This window comes from Eubalaena glacialis, chromosome 16 (genome assembly GCF_028564815.1).
Source record: "Eubalaena glacialis isolate mEubGla1 chromosome 16, mEubGla1.1.hap2.+ XY, whole genome shotgun sequence".
In the NCBI taxonomy this organism is placed as follows: domain Eukaryota; kingdom Metazoa; phylum Chordata; class Mammalia; order Artiodactyla; family Balaenidae; genus Eubalaena; species Eubalaena glacialis.
The window spans coordinates 10,616,047-10,634,766 of NC_083731.1; the positions used below are offsets into that span (position 1 = coordinate 10,616,047).

The 18,720-nt window shown below is 36.0% G+C and overlaps 1 protein-coding gene across 3 annotated transcripts in view; it reads right to left on the bottom strand.

Moving 5' to 3' along the window:
• Positions 1 to 18,720, bottom strand: part of PCCA (propionyl-CoA carboxylase subunit alpha) — a 370,033-nt gene that overhangs the window by 141,672 nt on the left and 209,641 nt on the right. For all 3 annotated transcript variants that reach the window (XM_061170561.1, XM_061170560.1, XM_061170559.1), the window contains one exon: positions 16,006 to 16,114. In XM_061170561.1, coding sequence (XP_061026544.1) covers positions 16,006 to 16,114 — 109 coding nt within the window. The remainder of the gene's footprint in view (positions 1 to 16,005; positions 16,115 to 18,720) is intronic.

Genomic DNA, 18,720 nt, shown 5'->3' on the forward strand with positions numbered 1-18,720 from the left:
TGTTCTGATCTTGTTTTAATTCATTTCAAAGTATTTTATAATTTCTTTGTGATTTCTTCTTCATTCTATTAGTTATTTAGGAGTGAATTATTTAATTTCCACAAATTTGTGAATTTCCCAAATTTCCTTTTTTGTTGATTTCTAATTTCATTCAACTGTGGTTGGAGAACATACTTTGTAAGATTTCAATCTCATTGAATTTATCAAGGCTTGTTCTATGGCCTAGCATATGACATGGTTTACCTTGGAAAATGTTACCCCTGCACTTGAGAAGTTGCATGTTCTCCAGTTGAATGTATTGTTCTAAATAGATAACTATTACATCTATTTGGTTTATAGTGTTGTACAAGTCTTCTACTTCCTTGTTGATCGTGTCTAGTTGTTCTATCCATTATTGAAAGTGTAGTATTAAAATCTCCAACTATTATTGTTGAATCGTTAATTTCTCCTTTCAGTTGTCTCAGTTTTGCTTCATGTATTTGGGGATTGCATTATTGGGTAACATATATGCTCAAAATCATTATAGCTTTCTCAAGGATTGATTGTTTTATCATTATAAAATATCCCTCTGTCTCCAGTAACAATTTTTTTCTTAAAATTATGTTGACTGATATTAGTATTACTAATAATAATTATACTAGTATTACAAACATAGTATGTCTGATAACTCTCTCCTTTTACCTTCAGTTACTGTGTCTTTGAGTCAAAGTATATCTATTGTAGAAAGCATATAATTTGATCTTTTTTTTTTTTAGCATCTTTATTGGAGTATAATTGCTTTACAATGGTGTGTTAGTTTCTGCTTTATAACAAAGTGAATCAGCTATCGATCTTGTTTTTTATCCCCTATACCAATATCTGCCCTTGACTGGAGTGCTTATTCTATTTATTGATACATTAAATTAAGCAGGATTTATTTTTTGCTTTTACTTTTACTTTTTGCTTTCTATCTCATATCTTTTTTGTTCTTCTATTCCTCCATTACTGCCTTCTTTTATTTAAATAGATATTTCCTAGTGTACCAATTTAATTCCCTTGATGGTTCATATACTATTTTCAAAAGCTATTTTCTAAGTGGTTACCTTAGGGATTACAATTAGCACCTTATATTTAACCACCATAGTTTGGATTAATGCTAACTTAATTGCAAAAGCATATAGAAAATTTGCTCTGATACAGCTTTGTTTTCCTTACCGTTTGTCTTCCTGTTGTCATACAAATTATATCTGTACATATTGTGCGCCTATCAACTTAGAATTATAATTATTGCATTATGCAGTTGTCTTTTAAATCAGGAATCAAACAAAAAGATATTACAAACTAAAAATACATTTATATTGTCTTTTATATTTACTGATGTAGTAATCTTTAACCAGTGCTTTTTTTTGGAGGGTTTTCATTTTTGTTTTTAATGATTAATCTTGTTTTTTGTCACTTGGTAACCAGTGCTCTTTTTAATTCACATGTATTTAACAGTTTCTGTTTAATGTCCTTTCATTTCACCCTGAAGAACTTCCTTTCATATTTCTTGTTGGATAGGTCTGGTAGCATTGGATTCTCTTGGGTTTTGTTCAGAATGTCTTAATGTCTCCTTCATGTTTAAAAGATAGTTTTGCTGGATATAGCGTTCTTTGTTGACATTCCTTTTTTATTTTAATTCTTCAGCACTTTATATATACCATCCCATTCTCTTCTGGACAACCTGGTGATGTCCAGAAGAGAATGGGAGCTCTTAACCTTATTAAGGATCCCGTTTACATGATGAGCCATTTTTCTCATGCTGCTTTTAAGATTCTTTTTGGTTTTTGACAGTTTGACTATGCTGTGTGTAGGTGTAGATATCTTTGAGCTTATTCTACCTTGGAGCTTATTAAGCGTCTTGAATGTGCAGATTAATGTTTTTCATCAAATTTGGGATGTTTTCAGTCACGCTTTCTTTAAATATTCTTTCTGCTCCTTTATCTTTCTTCTCTTCTGCTTCTGGGACTCTCAGCATGCATGTTGGTATATCTGATGGTGTCCTAAAGATGTCTGAGGCTCTGTTCATTTTTCTTCAGTTTTCTTTCTGTTCCTCACACTGGATAATCTCAATTGATATGACTTCAAATTTGCTGATTGCTTCTTCTGCCACTCAAATCTACTGTTGAGTTCCTCAGTGCATTTTTTCACTGTGGGCACTGTACTTTCATCTCTAGAATTTTTATTTGCTTTTTTAAAAAAATCACTTCTCTCTTTTATTGATATTTTCTATTTAGTGAGATATGGTTGCCCTACTTTCCCTTAATTCTTCATATCGGATTTCCTTCAGTCCTTTCAACATATTTTTAACAGGTTATTAAAGATCACTGTATAATAAGTACAACATTTGGGCCCCTCTCAGGCAGTTTCTATTGACTTTTTATCCTGTGAATGAGACATACTTGCATGTTTCTTTACATGTCTTGTAATTTTTTTATTGAAAATGGGCCATTTAGATAATGTGGCACACCTGCAAATGATATTCTCGTCCCCTCACCAGGACAATCTGGACTTTTCCTCTAGCCGTTTTCAGAGTTGATAATTATCTGTTTAATGTCTACATATCTCATTCTATTTTAAGCTTCCTAAAGGGCAGAAACTGTTTTATTATTACTCTAAGCCCAAGCATCTTATCACAAGGAGTACTATTTGTTATCTTTGGAACAATCTAATAACTCTAATTCTAAAGGTAGAAAGTTATCATTAAAATACATATTCAGGAAATTACTCTAATGACAGAAAGTGACCTTTGTAAAGTAGATGATCAGGATATTGGTCATCTAAACCAATGTTATCTAGATTCAGGGCTGTTAGTTACATATGAACATTCAAGGTATGAAATTAGTCTGACACACCGTGAGAAAATAGAAATCCCAAAGAGCACTAAATCATAAAAAACTTTTTAAAAAAGTAAACTAAAAAAGTGGTTTAAAAGAAAAAAATAGGCAGCTTAATTCAGAGTTTATCCTACAGATTAATGTGAAAACTTCAGTGATTGTAATAATGGAATATAAGGATACTTAAATAGCTACTAGGCTAACATCTTTTAAAAATAACAATGTTTTCAAACAACATGGGTTACTAGTCTCTGCCTTTCCTTTTCTTACACATTTCTTTATATTTCTCAGAATATTCCAAATTTCATAAAATTTATTCACAGAACAAATTTTACTGAAACTATTATTTGGGATAAAGATGAAAAGGTAGCTCTGTAAGTAGAAATTCAAATCTATTCAAATCAAAGAATCAAGATGTAAACATAATGCATTTTCAACGTTCACTAATATATAATACACACACAGAAAAAAACATTTTACTGAAAAATCATGTAATGTCTTCAAAAGATATATTTCTCCATTTGCACCAGTTCCATTACTCTTGCATTTACTTAACTCAGAATCTCTCTAAACCACCTTTAAAGCTTTTTTTGAAACAAGGCTGAACAAAAATATACAAATATTCCTCCATTACCTACAGCAAATTGCCTTACACAGATCAGCTCACTTGGATTTTTAATACTAATTTTTGAATTATGTAAATTAATCATTTGACACTTTATTATGAATGCAGTGATAGTGTTGATTTAGTTTCAATTCCAAAATCAAGGATTTCATTATCCTATAAAACATATCCAGAGTTCAAAGTATTTAAGGGGGGTTAAACAAAATACAAACATTTAATGCAATATTAAGCATGTGAAATAAAAACTTGATGGCCTAAAGAAAGCATGCTATGCTGTTACCCTGGTGACAGGTTAAAAAAGGGATTGTGAGCTGAATAGCTGTATGATATGAAATTAAAATGTTTCACATTGAACAATCCAAAATGAATTGGGAAAGGTTAGAGTAGAGGAGAGAGAAATCAATTCTCCAATGGCAATGGGTGAATGGGAAAGAAGTATGAATAGGATTTGCCAGTGGGGTGCAACAGCTGCCAAATATCCTGCAGCCAAAGAATTACAATAATACTGATGAAGTGTGCAAGAGCTTTTGGAATCATTGCAGGGAACAGAGAAATTCTCCTTCAATAATGAGGGTATTCAGTCTTCCATTCACCTCTTATAGTAGAATTAAAAAAAGAAAAAAAAAAGAAAGAAAAATATTTTAAAATGTAATATTTAGCAAAAAGTGTATAAATATGACATCCACTTAATCAATATTTTGCGCTTAGTCTCAGATAGGTTTCTAAATCGTCCAAGACACAGTCATATTAAGTAACTGAAAATATTGTAACAGAGATATTAAAAAGTAAGGCTAGTGTAAAGGATGATGATTGAATTGACATTTTCTTCCCTCTTGGTGCTTTTAGGGGACTTATTTGCTTAAATGAAAGTAGATATTTCCAGAAGCATAGTATAGCTATGTATGTTCGTGAGCATACACCCAAAGTACTGTTGTTAATTACATACTTAGTTATCAGAACATCAATTTCATTGTCATAATGAAGTAGCTTATCTGAGAACATAAATGAAACAAGTATGATATAAAAGTTGTCATTTGTTGTCACAGATGGTATAAATGTGTTAATTTGATATGTCCTTTTAAATTCAGAAATACTTAAGTAAAAGAGTCAATATGCACTGTCCAACAGTACTTGCTCTTCCTTGGGAATTACTTTCACATGGCTATTTTTTTCTATGTTTCTTTCCCCAGTTATATTTCATTGATTATGATCATATTTCAAAATCTTAAACTTTTATCATCTAACTGAAAACTTAATAATGGGTGAATGAATTATAAATCTAAAACCAGGAAACAACATTCTTTTTTAACAGCAGGGAAAAAAACAAACAAACACAGATAATTGCATCTGTCAGGTAAAAATCAGTAAAAAATTGATTCTCCATTTTATCAGGAAGCCAGATGAGGAAAGAAAATACTATACAAATGTAGACACAATGACTGCAATTCAAGTGACTGTACTTTCCCATTATGCTACTGTGACTAAAAGAGTTAAACTGATGACAGGCTATGTAGCCAGTCAAGACACTAGATAATCTATATGTTCTGCTCAGTAGGAGCTCAAAGTGGTGGCTGTACACTGACTCCACACACCCAAAGTAATCCTCCACCAAAGTGAACGCTACATTTTTAAAAACCTTTCAGACTGAAGTCTTTTCATCAGTATTATCACAGGCCATAGTGAAGGTGTTCCATTTCCTAAGTCTTTAACCTCTGCTCAAATATCAAGAGAGAAAATAGAGGGTTTAAGTAGAAACCAGAAAGTAAAAGGGTCAGCCTCATGCAATCCAATTAGGATCAGAGCTGAAAAAGATTTCAGGAGGACTCATCCAATCCAACACTGCCATTTCTCAGAGGAGGAAACTGAAGTCAAAAGTTGAAGCATTTTGCACAAAGACTTTACCACCTTGATACTTAGTAGTGGTGCTGGGACCAAAATCCTGACTCCTGACACCTTACTCGGTGCTGGTCCCACTGCACCACACCAAATACTGTGACATTTCAGTGCCAGATGAAGGAGCCTAAAGAACCAAAGATGATACAATTTTCCTAGCCTGAATGACTGAATAGAAGGACTGCCATAAATAAAAGAAGCTACACAGAATTCTGTGTACACATCTACAGTGTTGAATAGACGTGGGGTGCACCATCGCACTCCGCACTGCCAGGGACCACCAATATCACATAGCCTAATGCAAATTAATTCGCAGATTTATCAATCCTATATGAGCAAGATTTTCCATTGTATGTTAATTTTTTTAAAGTACTAATGTTGCACAGTCCTGGAAAACCACTTTTTCAATAACCAATACAGAGAAATGTGGACAACATAATGGTATGTAAAAAGAAAAAAAAAAAAAAAAAAGACACTCTTTCAAAGAGAATGGTCCATTTTCTGTAGAATCTAAATAATACATTAACTATATGTACATAAATATAGAAACCCTAAGAGTTGCCAGTACTTGCAGTCTCCAATTTCTCTCTTCCCATGTTTTCTTGAACCCTCATCAATTCAACTTTAACGACCACATCCCACTCAACATTCCTGAAAACTGCTTGTCAAGGTCTCCTATGACCTCCACATTGAGAAATTCAATGGTCAACAGTCATTCTCGTATGTGACATATTTCAGTTGAACACTCTTTTCTTCTCTTGGTTCTCTGAACTCCACACCTCCGCCTACTTTTCCATCTATCTCCTCTGCCGTTCCTTCTCAGTCTCCTTTGCTGGATCTGCCTGATCTTCCTGACTTGTTAATGTGGGGTATCCCAGGGGAGGCCCAGGACCTCTGCTCCCAACTGGTCTCCCAGCTTCCACTGTTACCCCTTTTGAGGCATTTACAGCAATGCAGGCACAATGATCTTGTTATTACATATGTCACATCAAGCTCTGCTTTGCTCAAGACCCTGCAAGGGCTCCCCATTCCTAGAAGACCACCTAACACAACTCCATCTCTACTACTCTATGGCTTCCTCCCTCCTCTCAAATTGCATTTGCCTCCTTGCCATTTCTCAAACAGGCCGACATACTTGACCTCAGGTGCTTTTTACATTAGCTGTCTCCTCTGATTAGAAGGTCCTTCCTCCAGATATTCACATGACTCACTCCTTTCCTCCTTCAGGTCTTTGCTCTAATGTGAATCTTCCCATCCTGCTAATCCATCCTGCCATCCACTTCCCTGCAATCCAAAGTAAAACTACAACTAGCCCACCATCCACCCCAGGATGTTCTATATCCCTTCTCTGTTTTGTTTTTCACCAAAGTATTTATCATCATTTGATGTATTACTACATCTGTTTTGTCTGTCTACCTTCTACTTAAATGTAAGCTCTATGGGGGCAGGATATTTTTTTAATCATTTTGTTCCCTGCTAAATTCTCTAAATTTTCTAACTCAATTCTTATAATGATCAATAGGTAATTTTAAAAGATGTGATTATATTTAATATCCGTATCTGACTTTCTTATTCAGTAAGGAATGGAAGGCTACATATTTAATGTAAGAAGAAAGATTTCAAACCAATAGCTAACGTACCCATTGACGTTGAAACACTCAAGGCATTCGAGTTACTCAGGAATAAAACGAGTATATATCATTGCCACTACCCTTGAAATAGAATCTTTGTCATCAGAGATTTTAGAAAAAGAAAATTAGGGAGGGACAGCTAAAAGTTAATGAGTATCATGTTAAGTATTTTATATCTCATTTGACACTGACAAACACTCTTTAAGAACCGCTATTATCTCCACATTACAGGTGAGGAAACTAAGTCCAAGAGAGGCAAGATAATTTACCCTAAAATAGTAGCTAGGGATCAGCAAAACCAGGGAGAAATCCAAGTCTATGGAACAAAAGCCTGTGCCCTTAAACATGAAACTATAGTGGTAGTTCTAGCCAGCAGAACAGGACAAGCAAAATAAATACTGGGTTGGCCAAAAAGTTCACTCAGGTTTTTCCATAAGCTCTTATGGAAAAACCCGAACAAACTTTTTCGCCAACCCAATATTACATCCCATACAAAGGAAGGCAGGGAGTTATTATTAGAAAATGTAGTGGTCACTTTAGTTGATCCCTCAACATCTATTTCACACCAGAAAATCAGTCCCAGACAAACACGATAATCCAATTCCCTTTGCAGTGACTGGTTTAGGAATGGGATGAGTTCTCTCTGGTCAATGAGAACTGAGAGTAGCTGGTTGGGTAACACTTGGGAGAGATTTCCTCACTTCTTAGAGACAGACACAATCTGGATTTGACTCCTGAAACTTCTACAGCTATCCTGCTATCACAGCCTTCTGACAAAGCACAGAAGAAAGCAAGGCTAAGGAACTACAGAGAAGCGACATCAGCAGATGCACGTCCTGAGCCTTGTCCTTTCCGTTCTCTGAGCCTCCTGTTCAACAAAGATGTGTCGGTTTGAATAAGGGTTTCTGTTACTTGTACACAAAAGCACCCAAGTGATTCAGGAGGTTATATGATTGCCCTTTTTGAAATCAAGTAAAAAGTTATTACAATGGCAGAGGTGGACCTGAACCAGAGTAAAGTAAGAGGAGGGTCGAAGATCAGAAAGGTGAATCCTGACCAGTGAACAACATTTGGATCTAAGGAAAACAGGCATTTTGACCAAAACTAAATGAAAGATTACTGAAAGAAACTAAATTTTTTTCTTTACTAGATTTTCCTCCAATCATTAGCAGTTAGTGAAACAAATTATTATACCAAACCACAATGCCAACAAAATAATTTTAGCTTCAAATAACATGAGCAATTGTTTAACACAACTTTTAATGATTCATTTCTGTCAATAAAAGTGTTTAGGAAAAGAATGATTACAAAGAAAAATAACTCCATGCTAAGACAGTATGTATTTTTTTTTTGACAGTATGTATTTATGTAAAAACTTAATTCACTTCATTTACAGTCAAAGAAAAATTGCTATTGTTTCTGACATTAACTGTTCTCTTTTTCTAAAATACACTATCTTTTTACTATCCAAATACTATGGGTACATATTATTAAAGTTTTTTCCAAGTCATAAATGATGAAAGCGTAAAACCCATGGAGAAATTGGGAAAATAAGACCAGCAGCCAAAACAAGCAGCACAAAGGAAGTGCTGCAGGCTACTGGGTTTGGAAGCAGAACAGTACATGAGCACACCCATGACACAGCAACATGCAGCCACACCCGGAGGCTGACTTTGGACTCCATTCCCCAGGCAATAATGAAAACATGACTGTGAAGCCAAAATGTGAAGAGCCAACCACTTTACACCAGCTCTGGTGTCAGGGACCTCTTCAGCAAATAAGCAAAAATAGGTTCGATTCACTTTTGCCTAAACAAGATTACGCTTTGTCGAAAAAGACCAGTATATTTTGTTAAACGTTATAGGTCTCTGGTGGTAGCAACTTTACGGTAAACTGGCCTACTAGATAAAAGATAAGTTCAATAGAAAATAAATGTACCAAAATTAAAATAATTGTTTGTTATATAGGTAATACATGCACAATTATCTACATAACTGAACTTCTGGCTGACATATTTTATGAATCTAACTTTTTTCCAAGTTCTAAAGGGTAATGAGTTCAACAGTAATAAAAGAGGAGGAGGATTCTAGGAAGATGACAGAATAGGAAGCACCAAGAATCTCTCTCCCCACCCAGACAACAGTCACACTGGCAGAATCTGTCTGATATAACTCTTGTGGAACCTTCAGAGGAAGGCTTGGGGGTAACTGTGCTAACCTGTGGTCAACTTCAGCTTTAGCACAGCAGCAGCTCCCCATCCCCCACCCCCAGCCTCCTGGGCGCAACTGTGGGTGTGTTCACTGGAGCAGCCTGCACACAGCTTGTGGAAGCCAGGGTGGGCAGAAGAGAACCCTGTCCTCCAAATACTAAGGATCTGTGCTCTGACTGCTGACTGCTGCTTCTGATCACAGAGGTGCAGACAGAAAGGCAGGCAGCCAGCTACTGCACCTCCCTCACTGCTGCAAGCCCCTCCTCCTCTGACTGGAGCGACTTCCAGGAGATTTAAGGGTCTAGTGCTTCCCTAACCGCCCCCTCCTTCATTTTTCTCCCCCCCTTTCAGGAGCTAGGCCTTAAAGGCTAAGACATTCAAAAACAACTGCATATACAAGGAGAATTGGAAAGTGACTGCACATGCCCATGGAAAGTCTAGGAAAAGACCAGAGAACACCTTACGTTTACACCTCAGGCTGATCATTGGCACGGAGGCAGCCTACGATAATCAGAGAAACAAAAATGATAAACAACGACAATAACATAAACCACTAAACCCTGAGGAAGGAGGAGAATCTGATTTCCAAAGTTACCACATCATTGGATTGAAATGTCCAGTGTTCAACCAAAAAATCGGAAGTCATACAAATAAACAAGAAAGTATGGCCTACTCAAAGGAAAAAAAAGAAAAATCAACAGAGCATATCCCTGAAAAAGACCTAATTGCAGATATTTTAGACAAAGACTTTAAAACAACTATCTTAAAGATGCTAAATGAACTAAAGGAACATGTGGAGAAAGTCAAGAAAACAATGTGTAAACAAAATAAAAATATCAATAAAAAGACAGAAAACCTAAAAAGAAATGAAATTCTGGAGCTGAAAAGCACAATAATTGAAATGAAAAACTCACTAGAGTAATTCAAAGGCAGATCTGAGCAGACAGAAGGAAAAAATCAGTCAACATGAAGACAGGACAACAGAATTATCAAGTCTGAAGAACAGAAAGAAAAAAGATCAAAGTAAAGTGAACAGAGCCTAAGGGTCCTGTGGCGATACCATCAAGTAGACCAACGTATACATCATGAAAGTCCTAGAAGGAGAAAGAGAAAGGGGCAAAGAGAATATTTGAAGAAATAACAACCAAAAACTTCCCAAATTTGATGATAAACATGAACATAAACATTCAAAAAGCTCAACAAACTCCAGATAAGATGAACTCAAAGACCCACACCAAGGCACACAGTCAAACCTTCAAAAGCTGAAGACAGAATCTTGAACGAGAGGAACGAATTTTCAAGTACAAATAAGATTATCAGCAGATTTCTCATCAGAAACTCTGCAGGCCAGAGGCAGTGGGCTGATATATTCAAAGTGCTAAAAGAAAAAAAACCGTCAACCAAGAATCCTAAATCCAGCAAAAACGTCCTTCAAAAGTGAGGCAGGGGCTTCCCTGGTGGCGCAGTGGTTGAGAATCTGCCTGCCAATGCAGGGGACACGGGTTCGAGCCCTGGTCTGGGAAGATCCCACATGCCGCAGAGCAACTAGGCCCGTGAGCCACAACTACTGAGCCTGCGTGTCTGGAGCCTGTGCTCTGCAACAAGAGAGGGCGCGATAGTGAGAGGCCCGTGCACCGCGATGAAGAGTGGCCCCCACTTGCCGCAACTAGAGAAAGCCCTCACACAGAAACGAAGACCCAACACAGCCAAAAATAAATAAATAAATAAATAAATTTTTAAAAAATAAATAAATAAGTGAGGCAGAAGTTAACACCTTCCCAGATAAACAAAAGCAGAAGGTGTTTGTGACAACTAGACCTGCCCTGCAAAAAATGCTAAAGAAAGTCCAGCAGGGTGGAATGAAAGGACACTAGACAGTAGTAAGAAACCACATGAAGAAATAAGTATCTCAGTAAAGACAAATACATGGACAATCATAAAAGCTAGTATTATTATAACAATAGCTTGTAACTCCACTTTTTGTTCTCTATATGCTTTAAGGGTCTAATGCATTTTAAAAATTATTAAAATGAAAGCTAGTATCATCTTAACTTTGTTTTGTTTTCTACATAATTTAAGAGACTAATGCATTTAAAATAATTACTGGTTTATAGTTTTGGACATAGACTGTATAAAGGTGTAATTCTGTGATGTCAACACCTGCACCGAGGCAATCGCTGATCTTTTTTCTGTCTTTTATACTTCCATCCTTCCTAGAAATTACAAATAAATGAAACTGTACATTATATAGTCTTCTCTAACTGGTTTCTTTCTCTCAGCATGATTTTCTTTTTAGGTTTATGCATGTAGATGCACGCATCAGTACTGCATTTCTTTTTATTGCTAAATAGTATTCCACCGTATGCATATACCACATTTATTTTTCTACTCACCACTTGGTGTACATTTTTCTACCAGGTGTGTGGTGGTGTAGCACTGTGATTTTAGTTTGTATTTTTCTAATGATTAATGATGTTAAACATCTTTTCATGGACTTATTTGCCATTCACATAACTTCTTTGAAAAAGAGTCTACGCCAAATCTTCTATTTTTTTTAATTTGGTTGTTTGGCTCATTTTTGAGTTGTAAGAATTATTTATACATTATACATTCAAGTCCTTTATTGGACATGTATCTCTGAATATGTTCTGCCATTTGTTATACTGTTTTATAATATTCTTGATGGTGTTTTTAAGAGCAGTTATTTTGCATATATTTTAAATTCACTATAATAGAAATTTTAAATGTGCTTTCAAAGACTAGTGAATAAAGAGACGAAATAGTCACAACATAATATGAAATTTTAAAAAGTAAAATTCAAATGACATTTCCAATATGACTCTAATTATGTAGGATATATACACTACAAGTATGGATATATATAAACATACACACATATACACTTGGAAAGGAATATATTAAAATGTTAAAAGTGGTTATTGCGGGATTACAGGAAATTTTTATTCTTTTATTTTTTAAAACTTCTTCCGATTCTTACCAATGTTAAGTCAGCACTCTCTGAAAATAACCTGAATACACTGCTTAAAGATCAAACCAGTTCATCATTAGCTATACTCAGGACTTCTGAAATAGTCAAGATCCAAGTAACACCTGAAGGTAAAGGAATAAAGATATGAATACTGTATTTACCAAAAAAATAATAATATTATTCATACAAGGTATGATTCTGGCTTTAAAGCAAAAGCTTAGATCTCTCCTACACACACATCACTCCAAAACAGCACTGTCCAACAAAGCTTGATTGAAATACAACAGCGATGATGGAAAGGTTCTTTCTGTTACCCAATACAGTAGCCACTGACCACAGTACAGTAGTGGCTATGGAGCACTGCAAGTGTGGGTAGTGACTATACTGACACTGACATTGAAATGTGACTGAGAAACTGAGTTTTTAATTTAATTTTAATTCAAATAGGCACACATGGCTAGTGGCTTCCACATTGGGGAGCACGACTTTAGGGGGAAAACAAACCAACCAACCAGATTCCTGGCTCTACTGATCATTTTCCTCCTCCTTCCATTCATTCAGTAATTTACAGAAATTCAATATCCTCTCATCTCTCCCTAGACAGTCACCAAATTAACTTCAAAAAAAGATGGTACATTAAGCTTTTTGTACTTTCCCTTGAGGATAAGAACAAATGAAAAGTACTGGTTACTTGGGATTCATCCCAAGTTCACAAGAATGGTTCAACATATGCAAATCAATCAATGTGATACACCACATAAAAAAAAGACAAAAACCACGTGATCATCTCAATAGATACAGAAAAGGCATTTGACAAAATTCAACATCCATTCATGATAAAAACTCTTACCAAAATGCGTATAGATGGAACATATCTCAACATAATAAAAGCTATTTATGATAAACCCACAGCCAATATAGTACTCAACGGTGAAAAGCTTAAGGCCTTCCCACTAAAATCTGGAATAAAACAAGGATGCCCACTCTCGCCTCTTCTATTCAACATAGAATTGGAAGTCCTAGCCACAGCAATCAGACAAGAAAAAGAAGTAAAACGTATCCAAATTGGAAGGGAAGAGGTAAAACTGTCCTTATATGCAGATGACATGATACTATTATATATATAGAAAACCCTAAAGACTCCACACAAAAACTACTAGAACTGATAAACGAATTCAGCAAGGAAGCAGGATACAAGATTAACATACAGAAATCGGTTGCATTTCTTTACACTAACAATGAAATATCAGAAAGGGAATGTAAAAAAACAGTATCTTTTAAAAATCACACTCCCCAAAATAAAATGCTTAGGAATAAACCTGACCAAGGAGGTGAAAGACTTATACACTGAGAACTATAAAACATTAACAAAGTAAACTGAAGATGAATCAAAGAAATGGAAAGATATCCCATGACCTTGAATTGGAAGAATTAATATTGTTAAAATGGCCATACTACCCAAAGCAATCTACAGATTTAATGGGATCCCTATCAATTTACCCATGATATTTTTCACAGAACTAGAACAAATAATCCTAAAATTTATATGGAACCATAAAAGACCCAGAGAATTGCCAAAGCAATCCTGAAGAAAAAGAACAAAGAACAAAGCAGGAGGCATAACCCTCCCAGACTTCAGACACTACTACAAAAGCTACAGTAATCAAAATGGTGTGGTATTGGCACAAAAACAGACATATGGATCAACAGAACAGAATAGAGAGCCCAGAAATAAACCCACACACCTACAGCCAATTAATCTTTGACAAAGGAGGCAAGAATATACAATGGAAAAAAGAAGAATCTTCAGCCAGTGGTGTCGGGAAAGTTGGACAGCCGCATGTAAATCAATGAAGTTAGAACACACCCTCACACCATACACAAAAATAAACTCAAAATGGCTTAAGGACTTAAACATAAGACATGACACCATAAAACTCCTAGAAGAGATCACAGGCAAAACATTCTCTGACATAAATCACAGCAATGTTTTCTTAGGTCAGTCTCCTAAGGCAATAGAAGTAAAAACAGAAATAAAAAACGGGACCTAATCAAACTTACAAGCTTTTGCACAGCAAAGGAAACCATAAACAAAACGAAAAGACAACCTACAGAATGGGAGAAGATGTTTGCAAACTATGCGACCAACAAGGGCTTAATTTCCAAAATATACGAACAGCTCATACAGCTCAACAACATCAACAACAAAAAAACAAACAACCCAATCGAAAAATGAGCAGAAGACCTAAATAGACATTTCTCCAAAGAAGAAATACAGATGGCCAATAAGCACAGAAAAAGATGTTCAATGTCACTAATTGTTAGAGAAGTGCAAATCAAAACTACAATGAGGTACCACCTCACACCGGTCAGAATGGCCATTGTTAAAAAGTCTACAAATAACAAATAATGGAGAGGGTGTGGAGAAAAGGGAACCCTCCTACACTGTTGATGGGAATATAAGTTGGTACAGCCGTTATGGAAAACAGTATGGAGGTTCCACAGAAAACTAACAACAGAATTACCATATGATTCAGCAATCTCACTCCTGGGCATATATCCAGACAAAACTCTTATTCAAAAAGATACATGCTCCCTCCCCTATGTTCATAGCAGCACTATTCACAATAGCCGAGACATGGAAACAAGCTAAATGTCCATTGACAGATGAATGGATAGATGCAGATTTGCAGCAACTTGGATGCAACTAGAGATTATCACACTAAGTGAAGTAAGTCAGAAAAAGAAAGACAAATACCATATGATACCACTTATATGTGGAATTTAAAATATGACACAAATGAACCTACTTATGAAACAGAAACAGACTCATAAACATAAAGAACAGACTTGTAGTTGCCAAGGGGGAGGGGGCTGGGGAGGGATGGAGTGGGAGGTTAGGGTGAGCAGGTGTAAGCTTTTATATACAGGATGGATAAACAACAAGGTCCTACTCTATAGCACAGGAACTGTATTCAATATCCTATAATGGAAAAGAACATTTAAAAAAAGAATGTATATATATGTATAACTAAATCACTTTGCGGTACCACAGAAATTATCACAATGTTGTACATCAACTATACTCCAATAAAAATTTTAAAAAAGAGAAGTACCGGTTACTCAGAGATTTTCTGAGTAAAACCACATTAGCCATGAATATATAGCCTGAGACCCATTTAGTTTCCCTTCTACCTAATTCTTCAGGAGTAACCTGAGTTTCTGATCTGTGCTCTTCAGAGCTGCTCGATCACCTGCCATCCTTTTTCTAATCTTTATTCTTCCTCTTGAGGAAAAGTAAAAAGAAAGGAAAAGGACTTGACGTAACACAATTTTATCAACTGCCTCTCTAGCAAGTAATGGACTATACTTGCTAAGTAGGATTACTCTAGCAAGTGCACAGACATTCATAATAAATAATCCTGTCACTCAGAAGCATGAATGTCACAATGATTTTGTTTTTACTTGCCCTGGTATAAAGCATGTTTTCCCTTTTGCTTAGGTTATTAGGAAGCTAAAAGGTACACTTAGGGCTCACACACAACTAACTCAACCTGTTGTTAATTCTTTCTTATAGCTTATAAACAAGTTTCTTATATACATATTTTTAACTGTTCAGGTTATTTCCTAAAGTTTAGTACTATAACACTTCTCAAAACATTTTTCCAGATTAACAGAGTAAGAAAACAAAAGTAATAAATACAAATTACTTGAACAGATTTCCTAAAAGGTTTCAGAGTACTTTCTCCAATAATGTCCAAATTTTTCTGCTCATTTATTCTGTTTTAAATGATCTCACATACCTTGAATTTTCATCTTCTTGAAAATGATGTGCTCTTAATTGGGATGCCACAAACAAGGATGAAGCTATTGCCAATAACTGGTTTCTCTCATTCTCTGTTAACTGGTGTCCTGAGTGAAATCAATCAATCAGTCAATCAATCACACGCATAATGCTAACATCTATGCTTCTATATTACAGAATGATTAGTCATTCAAACAAGTATTTTAACAAGCATCTCTTATGGAGCTAGTATTGTACCAGACACTGGGCTGTGCCAGAGGGAAAGGAGGGAGCAAGATGGTTCAAATAAAACAAAGACCCCTGCTCACTGGAAGTTTATAGTCTAATTTGGGAAACAAGATATTAAACAGATGCACAGAACAAAACAATTGCAAATAAGAAAACTACTCACAGAGATCTCTAGGAAAAACTTAGGGCTCCTCATATCTGCTTCTCCTTATCACTCCCCACCCCAAATTTTACTTCTAAGGAGAGAGAGGATAAAGTGAGGAAAAGGAGTGTTGCCGGTCAAGGACACTGGCTGAGCCATGTTTTCTAATGTGAAGGACTAAAAGAAAATAAATACGTGATTGTCTTGCCTCTATACTTACAGTCAGGGTTTGAATCCCAGTCAGTCAACCAAACAACCAATCGATTTCTCTCTCCCTCTTTAATTCACTCTTCTTACCATAATACAGCTGGACCTGGGGGCAGTGGTCTAGCCTGACAAGCCCGGGGAAGACTCCCTGGTCTGGCTGAGTGTGGTGCAGCGGGGAAATCTGCTCTATGTGCATAATAATTCCTCAAGAAGTGTGTGAGTCAAGGCAGAACTGGATACTCTACGGTCTGCCAGCTAACACATCCCCCTGAGTGCTCTGTAATCTCACCACAACTTCTAACACTATTTATTTACCACCATGCTATGTACAGATAATAGAGTTTATGAGATGGTACAGGATAGGCGATTTGAGTGCTGGATCATCAGCACTAAGATGCTACTTGTACAATTCAACAAAGAAAAAACGATCAGGTAGTTATTTAAATTTATCGGAAAGAAATGAAGTAATTTCAACACTATGCTTAAAAAATTATTCAGAACAGAAATAAGACTAAAAATATTCACAACTAGAATATAAAGACTTTCCAGATCGGCAGCACATTCTTCTACGGAGAGGCGTTCCATGAAAATGAAAGGTGCAGTGTCTCATGACACTGAAGGGAAAGGAAAGCCCCAGTAACCCATTCTTCGAGACAAACCTAGGAGCACCATAAACTGTAACACCAATGTGGGACGTCTCGTTGGTCTGGGAATTCAGTAACAGAACCCTCAATGGCCTAATAAACCACATTCCTACAGGCTTTGAAAAGTTCCTAATCATCCCCAACACGTAAGCAGTGATGGAAACATTCCGTATGCTTCCATAATAAACTACCCTACATGAGGATTACAGAAATTTGGTCTCAGTCTTCTCAAAAACATACCATCTATACAAGAGCGGTTCTCAAAGTATGGCCTGGGGATTACTGGGAGTCCCCAAGAGCCCTTTGGGGGTTCTGCAAGGTCAAAACTACTTTCATAACAATGCTAAGATTTATTTGCTTTTTTCCCTCTCATTTTTTCAGGAGTATACTGTGGAGGTTCCCTGATCCAAGAGATATGACGTGTGATGACATCACTACTCTGATGTCAACATATAATGGATTTACTATTGTTACTCTGAAAATGAATTAATAATTATTTTTAAAGTTCCTAAGTTTTAATTTACAATATAGCAAGTATATAACCACAAAAGCTCTTTGCGGTATAAAGAGGAGCAGTGCTTCTCAAACCTCACTGTGCATCAGAATCGCCTGGATTAAAGCACAGACTCCCGAGCTCTACCTGCAGAGAATGACGGGTAGTAAGTCTGAGGTGGGACCCAGTAACTTGCATTTCCAAGAAGCTCCAGAGTGCTGCTGAAGCTACATGTCTACAGATCTCACTGTGAACAGAAGTGGTTTAGACTCATGTTTATCAAACTGTGAAATACAAACCACTTAGTAGTTCATGAAACCAGTTCAGTGGGTCAGACCAGCAAAACAAGTTATGAGAGCACTTTGCTCATACTGTTTTTCACGAGTGCGTGTATCCTAAGTCATGCTGTAAAATATATTTACTACAGTGGTTCACAAAGTTGTCACTTCTCTAGACACATCTGCACATCATGTATCGCCAACAGAAAAAAAGGCAAAACATGGGAATCCTTTAAACTGTAAGATGCTAAATCTGTGTTTCATTTGTCTAACAAATTATTAGATGTACTGACTCAGGCAATATTAAGGAGAATCCCAAATAAAATCGAACATCACATCTCACAGGCAAATTGATACAATGCATAGCAACTTTAACCCTTTTACTGATACTGGAACAGATTCTCAAATTTTACCAATGGCTAATTCTCAATAAATTTGTCTGATATAAGCGTGCTGAAGACTCCTGTCTTCTACAATTGAACTAAATTTGTTTCTACAATTTTTTAAAGAATCTCAGGTAATTTTAATAGGGAAGTACTGCAAATATCGTCTACTCTATATCCTCCACGCAGTGTGGGTGTCTCTTCTACTGCAATGTTGGACAGATTGCTATATATGACCTACAGAACCCCTACAATATAGGAAAATGAAACGTTCTTACAAGGATTTCTAAATCATTAGCCAGTCACTTCTCATACTGAGTTAGACTGTTTCTTTGTGA